Source organism: Coffea arabica, chromosome 4e, assembly GCF_036785885.1.
Source record: "Coffea arabica cultivar ET-39 chromosome 4e, Coffea Arabica ET-39 HiFi, whole genome shotgun sequence".
NCBI classification, from domain to species: domain Eukaryota; kingdom Viridiplantae; phylum Streptophyta; class Magnoliopsida; order Gentianales; family Rubiaceae; genus Coffea; species Coffea arabica.
Window position 1 is genome coordinate 44,236,244 of NC_092317.1, and position 9,971 is coordinate 44,246,214.

General features: G+C 32.9%; 1 protein-coding gene across 1 annotated transcript; it reads right to left on the reverse strand.

Moving 5' to 3' along the window:
* Positions 1 to 6,557: 6,557 nt before the first annotated feature.
* On the reverse strand, positions 6,558 to 8,525 carry LOC113741743 (protein SRG1-like). The gene is made up of 4 exons (XM_027269352.2): positions 8,153 to 8,525; positions 7,745 to 7,992; positions 7,311 to 7,632; positions 6,558 to 7,104 (listed from the first exon to the last, which is right to left on the reverse strand). The coding sequence occupies exons 1-4, from the start codon at positions 8,417 to 8,419 to the stop codon at positions 6,868 to 6,870; spliced, it is 1,074 nt and encodes a 357-aa protein (XP_027125153.1). The 5' UTR covers positions 8,420 to 8,525; the 3' UTR covers positions 6,558 to 6,867.
* Positions 8,526 to 9,971: the final 1,446 nt, after the last annotated feature.

Sequence of the window (9,971 nt, forward strand, 5' to 3'; positions counted from 1 at the left end):
AAATGTGATTTATTAATAATAAACGGAAAAGGACCAAGAATGGGACTTAAAAAAAATGCGACAATTTGGGTCCAAAATTTAGTCTAAAAGGGTTTTGAAGAAAAATTAGGAGTCGCCACTTGGTATCGAGTTTGGGTGTACCAAGTCACCCAAAAATATTTTTAACAAAATAAAATAAAATAAAACCCTTTTAGACAACTCCAGGTCTTTGAAAACAAGAGAAAATGAGTTCGGGAGTCACGGTTGAAGAAAGGGAAGGCAAAGGTTCAATCAACTCAAACCTAAGGCACCCTTTCAACCTAGTCTAAGCTAGTTGCGTGGTTTAGTCAAAATTTTCTTAATTTAACCCTTAATTTATCACATTTGAATGTTTTCTACATGGATGCAAATCTAAATTCATAAAAACATCGAAAGGAACAAATGTTCATTCAAGGGTTTAATTGAACCAATCGCATTAATTGCAAAGGCCAAAATAATTCCTTGAAGGTGTCACGAGTATGCAAATGATGAAATTAAAAGTAAAGAAAAGAAATTAAATTATATACATAGTTATAAGTGATCAAAGAAAAAGGAAATGCAGCATAATGGGTACGGGAGACAAAAACTCGTGACATAATTTTCTTATACAAGGATTAATGGGATATTTAAACTAAAGAGTTATAATCACCCATATCCATGTTCAAAAATAATTCTCCTAATATAAACAAGCAAATGAACTAACTTATTTCACAATTTCTTAAATGAAGTGCAATTCTAAATGATTTGATTAACACATATAGAGGGTAGGGGGTAGAGGATAATATAATAGAAAATATCATGCAAATGAGAAAATTCTAAAAAATAAAATATACATGGAAATGTAATGGATATCACACAAAAGATGAATCTAATGCATGAACAGTCTAAGGGTATAGCGTTGGACTAACCCATTTCTAAAAATACTTACTAGCGTTGGACTAGCAAGTAAGCGGAGGGAGAAGCCACAACTAGCGTTGGACTAGTGTGGTGACGTTATGCATTAACAATATATAGTGAAGCAAATAAAGCATAAATTAAAACAAATAAACACATAAGAGCACGTAACACATAACACGTAAGCATAATATCTATATGCCAAAGTCCTAAGAAAAGCGGATAAAACACATAACACATAAGCCACATAAACACACAACTTATCTATTACATCGGGGAGCGCCTGACTACAATCTAGGAGGGAAAAATATAATAAAACAAATCTAATTATCCTATCTATTACATTTTTGAGGTATTTAAATACCTCTCGAATCATTATAAAAATTAACTAAAACGTATATAAGAAAATTTGAATGAATATTTGAATCAAATAAATAAAGCATATAAAAATACATAAACACATAGGAACACATAGAAGCACATAAGAGCACGTAATTGACATTGAAATAATAAAAATAGGGGTACCTCCCGTTTGAAGTGGTGACTAAATGGAGTCAAATTGTCCTATTTATACTCACAATGAACAAAAGAATTATGGCACCACTTTAATTGAAAATAATAATAATAATAAAAGTACTAAATTCACACTAATATGTCAAACATAAAGAAATTTAAAACATCTAAAATTACAAGTTGAACATATTCAAAAGTAACATAATTAGTTAAAAAAGAAACAATCATAATAAAGAGAGCCAAAATTTGCTAAGGACTGAATTGCAAAAATTGAAAACTTTTGGGGGATAAAAATTATATTTTCCAAAGTTCAGGGGTCAAAATTAAATAAAAGATAAAATTCAAGGACCAAAATGAAATTAATTTAAGGACCGAGTTGAAAGGAATTTAAATGTTCTGGGCCGCAGTGAAAGTACTTGAAAGTACAGGGACTGATATGCGAAAACATTTTCTTATTCCTTAACAAATCAGGCCACTGGGCCATCATTTTATTTATTTCTGGGCTAAAAACTACCTAAGCCCAACCGAAATCCAAAGCAAAAGGAAAGAGCCAGTCCACTATTCTAACCTCAAGAATAAATCAACCAGCTGATGGGCCTTAACCCTTCAGCCCAGGACAAACCCAAATGAAAAAAAAAAAAAACCTAACCCAAATCCAAGTAACCCAAACAAATAGCCAAATCCGATTCCCCTTTCATTTTACCAAAACCCAACAAACTAATAGTTGAACTAAAAAATGTTAAAGTTTAATTTCATTCCAAAATCCAGAATTAATTAACTAAAAGCACAATTAAAACATAAAAAAAAAGATTTAAGCTTGAAAGGGGTAAACATGATTGATTTGCAGAAGTTTTTGGGCTTTAGTGAAACAAGGAGAGACTTGAGGGGTTAAAGTGAAATTGGCTAAAATTTCCCATGCAAAGCTGCGTTCTTCTTCTCAAATTCAGAAGCTTTCTGCAACCTTGCTTCGCGTAGCATTTATGTCAGATGCAAGCAACCAAAATCCAGTCAAACATCAAACATTAAACATTCAAACTAAAACTACATGACTTGCAACTCTAATCATCAAAACTCAACCAAAATCTAAACTAAAGTGAACCATCCAAAAGATACAAAACAAGAATAGACGCAGCAAATTCTATGCAACAATTCTTCTGCAACCTTCTGGGTTTGCTGCAACATTCTTTCTTATTCCACCCACGTATGTTAATGCAATAAAAAAAAACTCAAGTAAAACCCACTAGTTTATCAATCTAAGACCAACAAAACTTCCACCCATTTAATTTACATAATCTTAAGCTATGGTGCACACTTTGAAAGATCAAACACGGAGGATTTAGTTTGAGGAAAAACAACAAACAGCAAATGGCTTTGGCTTTTGGAAGAGATCGGACCTAGAACCCCCAAGAAGCAAAAACTCTGTGGTTATAATATTAAAACTAACATCTAACCATCTCTAATACTCTTTTAGTAAATCTGTAGCCATCAAAACCCAAATCTTTGAAGCAATAAAGATCGCAAAAATGAAAAAACTAACAGATACATGTATCATCGAAGAAAATTCATGCAATGCTTCAACAAAATCTTATAAAAAATGTTAAATGGGCAAACTTAAGAGGTATTCGTTACCTGCAAGTAGTTGGGGACTGAATCAATGTGAGGAAAATTAGGAGCTTGTGCCTGGAATGTTGGACACGAAGCAGAAATTTTCTTTCGCCGCCCTCTCCAGTCTCTTGCTTCTTGTCCCTTTTATCTTGGATCCGTTGCTTTCCTTCCTCTTTTTTTTACCTATTCTCCCCCCCTTTATCTCGTCCAAGAGAAAGTGCCAATAATAGAAGCCAAAAGCTCCTTTTCCTTCTTCTTTTGCTTTTTCTTTTTGCCTTTTTCATTCCTTTTTCCATTCGTTACTGGAAATGTGTCTGCCAAAGCTTGGTCAAAGCAAAATTTGGTGGCCATCATGATATCTAAACATCATGATGGCCAACGCCACTTCCTCTTATCTTTTTTTCTTCTTTTTTTTTTTTTTTTTTAAGAAACAAACCTGGAAATACATATATATATAAATGTAAGAAAATAAATAATTCAATAAAAAGTATTCAAGAAAAACATTAAAATTTTAACAAAATTTTGGTGTCTGATAATTGGTATCCCTCCTTTTTTTTGTCATTTTTGGAGTACTTAGGTGGGATTTTGGATTTGATTACTAAACAACATAATTTTTTTTAAATTTTTAGCACATAATTTGAGAAGTGTACCTTTTCATACTTATCGCTACTTTTCCTTGATTTCAAAGCTACACAAACAATAGTTATTAAAACCAACTCGGGCATCAATCTGACAGGAGAATGGGGTTGATGGATTAGTGGTTCAATCAGTGGATCACAGGTTGAACCGTTGGGTCAGACTATATAATAAAAAAAAATATAACATAAATAAACAAACATATAAATTATAATATAAATATAGAAATTCTTAAATGTTAACAAGTCATAACCTATTCACATTTCATAGTTCATACACACAATCCATACCCATACTTGTTTCTTAGTTCATTAATTCATATTGATATTATATACAAACATAAATGATAAATCTAAGTGTCAAAGAAAGAAATAAACCCTAATTCCCAAATTTCTTTTCAAATTTTCTTATCTAATTGTTAAAAAGACAACAATGCCCATGTTGGTGTGGTTGGTCAAATTAAAAAATTGATAAAAAGGTAATTTCTAAAAAATTTCCAAAACCCGCCGAATTCATAAAAACCGTCGGGTTTAGCAGGTCACTAGTTCGATCGTTCGGATTAAACGGTTCAAACTGAGTTATTTGCAATTCCGGTCCAATTGTTGAATAGGCCCGATTCCATGGCGGGTCCATCTATTTGAGCGGTTCAACCACTGGACCGAGCCAGGTTAATAACTCTAGCACAAACCAATTTATTACCCCAACACCAATTTCAAGCTTTGAATGATGTTTGCTTATCCCATTTTTTAACTTAAGCCGTTTGGCGTTGCTTTTCTTTTAACTCTATACCATTTCTTAGACATTAAAAGTTCCACCACACGCATGTCAAAGTTTAATGAACCCTTCTCCCTAACTACACTTTTTCAATGTGTTTGGATTGCATATTATTTATACTTTATTTATACACATTGACTTGCTTGCATAATCAACACATTTTTTAATCACATTTTATTTCACATATAACACATTAAAAAATGCTAAAGTATTTTAAAAAAAAAATTATCCCAAATAATCTCCTATCCACTTGGTTTATGATTTACTATTTGACATACATTGTTCATAAACTAACTTGATAGTGGTTTACTTGCTCCAATTGAATTGTGGGTTAGAAACCATTTCAGTTAGCAAAACTTGTGCAACTTATGTCTATGGTATGATGTTTAACGTTTTTTGTGTACAAAATATGCCAATAGGTAAAATGTTATGCACAAATATCATCGATTGATTTCCCTCTCATTTCAACAAATATATCTCCAATCCCCAGAATTATGTTTGTTTCACGTTTGATTCATCTAAGTTTTCATTTTTATCGCAATATGAGAAACTTCTGATATCATGCTACTTATTTATTAAAACTATTTTTTCAATGCAAAAAGACAAGGGTTTGAACTTGTTTTTACAACCCTCACTTAATACCACGTTTGCTTTAATTTCACATTTTATCTAACCAATTTTTTCTATCTCAATATAAAATAAATCGAATATTATGATTCATCATTACTGTAAGATTAATTTTGAAGATTGAATTAAAAAATTAGAATAAAAATGTATTTAAAATATGTATTCATGTTGTTAGCCTAATTCAACAAAAGGGAAAAAATCACATCTTTCATTTTTCTTTTTTGATACAAGAGGAGAATTAATGTGATATAAAAGTATAGACTATCTAATACTCATAGATATTTCCAATCACATATTAGGATAGTTGCTCCTGACCGGGTCACCAGAATAATTTGGTTACTCGTGCACTACCAAGCATGGATGTCCAGCAAACATTTTTGAATTATTAGCTAATTACTTTGATTAATAGTCTAAAATACAGTTAGCTGATTAATATCATCATTGACCGAGTTGGAATTGCATTAGAATTCATATTTAGAATATTACTAAGGGTTTAAAACAAGGGTTGTACCATGCCCGACACAAAAAATAAAACAGTGCTAGGTAAAAAGTTGCACTATTCTTCGTTGACTTCCAAAAGCAATTTCAAGCTTCAAGTGGAACTTTGTTGACTTCTTGACACATCTTTGTTCACGCATTCATGATATGGAACTTTGGGGGGAAAAAAGGTGGGCAGATCAACAATGGTTGAGGGGTGGGGCGAAGAATTGCGGGAATGAAGATCAAATATAACAAGAAGATAAAAGAAAAGAAAGAAGACTTCTGATCTGTTTTTGGGGATGCTATCATGTAACCCTAAGCAGAACGATAAGAACTTAAAAGTAAAAACTATACTAGGTCGATCTGCTGTGGACATCGACACATTGATTAGTGTCATTTTTATCATAGGCAAAACCAATTCCATTCTAACTCTCAGACCAAAACTCGCTATGGAATGAACTTATAATCATGGAACGAGTCGATAATCTGATTATGAGTTCATACCAGGGGCGGGGAGGACAAGAATGGAGAATGGACTACTCCATAAATAAAATTAAAAAAAAGAAGAAGAAGAAGAAAAGAAAAGGGAGAATAGTTCGGCTTTAAACTGAAGATGAAGCCAGCAATCCCAGGAAAGTATGCCAGAATAAATACATTTTTCTAAGAAAACCTTGAATACAGATTAAGTATATGTTGTAATGGAGCCAACAACACAATTTTCCTGTTTGCTTATCTACTTACTTTGCCTGGCTGCAAAGTAAGAATGCCAGTTAAATGCTTCTAAGCACTAGTATATGAAATATTCAAGGGATGCACTCGCACATCGTGAAAAGTTGGAGACAGATTATAGAAGTTAAAGGTTCTAGAAGTGAAAGTGAGAATAATCTGAAGAATTTCAGCTAACTAGTGAGATAGAAGGATAAGGCTAAAATGGTACAGCTGAATTTCAACAAATTAGATAATGAACCCTCCCCTGTGTTATCGCTGAACAAACACAAGCCTTCTGATAATTAATCAGTAACATACACTTGCATTGGATGACATACTTCAACTTAACTGCAATGTAAGAACAGCCAACAAATATATGTTCATGCTGATGCAACTTTTCTCACTCGAACAACAGGGGTAAATGTTGACATCTGATCAAGCTGAGCTTGTAGTTTAATGGTTTACCTTATAAGCGTACTATCTTGTGCTCTGTCTTGGACAATTCATATGCATAAAAACAGAGAAAACAATCAGGAAAGGGACAAGGGTACATAACGAGTTTTGAATTTCCTGCAGGCGGACTTCATTCCATCAGTGCAGAAAGGCCTAGGTTTAAGCTTGTGCTGTATGTAATGCTCTCATCCCCCGCTGGTAATAGCCGAAGTGAGTATCAGCATAGTCTTTCACCATCTTGAACAATTTTGGGGTTCTTTCATTTACTAAGCCATCTTCTGGTCCAATCTCTTTTCCTACCTCAGGAGTATAAAATACAGCCACAGAAATCCTATCCCTCTCCGAGTTACTCAACACTCTATGCACTGGGCTCTTGAATATTCCATTGGTCATTATCTGTCAATACACAGAACATAAGGAAAATCAGAACTAAGAATTACTTGGCAATGCATAAACACATAGACAATAAGTTTCGAGAATGGTAATATATCACACCTGATCAATTTTCCTTGTACGCAAAACCACTCACATTTGAATGTACTAACATAAAAAGAACACAAACTGCCATTAAGGTTTTGAATGCCAGGAATTTTGTGGCTTACCTCCATTTGATCAGCCATAAGAACAAGGGGGGCATGGGGATTTTTTGGAATCTTATACCATTTGTCATCTTTGAGAACTTGGAGGCCTACTTCATCTTGCATAATAATGGTATATCCTGATCCATCCGAATGGGGTTTTAAACCAAGCACAAGATCAGGTCTTTTGCAAGGCGAATAGTAGTTAAACCTTGCTTGTAATTGTGATCGCTCGCCAAACTGTTTCAAAAAGCAATTTTCATCCAGATTCAATGACTTTGCCATCGCTCTGGAGATGAGCTCTGTTACCCTTTTCATCTCATCAGTGTACTCCAGTAAAACATCTCTGCCAGCGAGACGAAGTTACGTGAATATCTAGTTTCGTACTCTACATAGATAAAGATTGATAAAAAAGTGTTATATAAGTAGCTAATATGGTTTCCTAGGAAAACAAACACCTGAAAGATTCTGGATTCATTGGCCAAAATTTATAGTTTCTTTGATCTTCGGGCTGCACGTTAAGAAAGAGCCGATCCGACCAATCCAAGGACTGACCTTCTTCCGGGACAGGGTCAGCTCCATAACCCTCGAAGTCTACGACTGTTTTTGCATATTTTTTCTTTTCTTCCATTGGCTGTGCGAAAAATTCTCTAGAAATTTGTCTCACCTTATCTAGCAAAAGATTTGAAATTCCATGACCTATAGCCTGCAAATTTCACTAATATTGGCTGATCAATTTTTTCAATTAGCAACATTAGCTCCAACTGCCAAAAAGAAAAAGTCAAAAAGCTAAAAGTATAGTTCAAGACACATCAATTACTTTGAAGTTGCATAATCAGCATGAGAAAAGCTAGTTGTGTATGGACCTGAAAGCATCCCCACGAAGAAAGAGCTGCATTAATTTTCTCCAGCACTTCTACAATTTCTTGTGCAGGTACCTCTGAAGTTGACAATAACAGACAGCCGAGATCAATAAGTGGGATTGGAGACATGGAAATGGGATCATCATCTTCAGAATCTGCATCATCCCTACATTTATATGGGGCAGGTGGCTCCTTATTATCCAGGACCATTTCTTGGACCCGTTTGGACAGTAATATTTCTGCTGGGAGGTCAACAGATGCTTCAGCCATGTTATCTATGTCTATGCTCTTTTTTTTTTTTTTCCGATAATATGTTTATGCTTTAGGATTTCAGACTCATTACCTGATTGTCATTCATCAATACTGGTTGTAGAAGATAAACCAAACTGTTAATTACAGTTTGCCCGCCTGAACTTGACCATTTATAATACTTTGCCCCTGTAAACTTTAAATATATACACTTTGCTCCCTTCATTGACTAGTCAAAATTAATGGTGAATTCTCCATCCAAAATTCTAACAAAATAACATTCATGCCCTTACACAATAGTTTTAGAATAATGCTATACTTTTAATTGGAATATGAAACACCTTATTAGAAAAAAATACAAAGTCACATGATTTAAAAAATTAAAAAATAAAAGATAGTATAATATCAAAGAACTAAAGATTTATATTGCAGAAAAAAGGATTTAATAATTCCTAATATATCTGCACAAGTTTTTCATCACTTATTATTTTTCCTTTAAATTGTAAACAGATTGGTTTTAATAATTTTCATTTACCTTGCAGCTTTCACAAGATTTTCACGAGTCAATAAGATGCTATTTGGTAATTTTATACCACATTCACACCTTACTTTGTATTTTGTTTGAATTCTACATTTAAAAAATTGAAAATTCTCTAAATACATTTTTCAATACATTTTCATTTTTAATCATGTTTTTATTTCATATAAAACACAATAAAAAGAGCTACAATTAAAAAAATATAAGCAAATAATTTCCATTCCAAATGCACTAAGTAATTTTATTTCATTTAAAATAAGTATTGCTATCAGCATTGAGATAAATTCATTAAGGTGCTTAACTTCTTTTTTGTAAATTATCTAATTCATTTTAGTGCTGAAAGATCAAAATACATAGTGTAATTGTATTTAGTTGCATTTAGCAACTATTATAGAAAGTAGGTATTTATTATGTTACAATTGTTATGTGTGTTTAAGAATTAGGTAGGGATATTTTGGTCATAAAAAATATAACTTCATCTTAATTTCATCAAAAAGTTGATTACAAGGAGTAAAGTGTATATATTTGGAGTTTATCGGGGCAAAGTGTAATAAGGGCCCAAGTTAGGGGGGTAAAGTGTAACTAATGGGTACTCTCTAGTTGTTCATGTGGCATTTGTTCATCGGTCAAGTCAGGTTGTATATTGTTGTTCTTATGTCTGATTCAACACAGGATTTAAATCCAATTTCCAAAAATTATTACGTCCGTCAACACGTGTTTGTCTTTGGTGATGATTATCAGTCCAAGTCCGAGGTTACTACGTTCTAGTGTTACTGCTACCACCCAATTTTCTCTCTACATATACGTATGCATACGTATATATGTATCTTGGAAGGATCTTATCCAAATTTTTATAGGCAAAGATAATGAAGAGTTGTATATCAACATCAATTGACAATTACAATAAAGGCTCTATAAATTAATATTCAATAAATTAATAATCTTTAAATAGTAGAGCCCTTTATTTAGCTTATAGGGGACTTAAGGTAGACTACTAATTCTATACGGATTGGAAGTTCCTTATTTTATTGTTTT

What these genes read in the sequence shown, in the direction of transcription:
- LOC113741743 (XM_027269352.2), bottom strand. Translation starts at nt 8,419, where the DNA reads ATGGCTGAAGCATCTGTTGACCTCCCAGCAGAAATATTACTGTCCAAA. An exon ending in CTTCGTGGGGATGCTTTCAG is followed by an intron (nt 7,993 to 8,152) that starts GTCCATACACAA and finishes TGAAATTTGCAG; the next exon opens with GCTATAGGTCATGGAATTTC. An exon ending in TTATGGCTGATCAAATGGAG is followed by an intron (nt 7,105 to 7,310) that starts GTAAGCCACAAA and finishes GTGTATTGACAG; the next exon opens with ATAATGACCAATGGAATATT.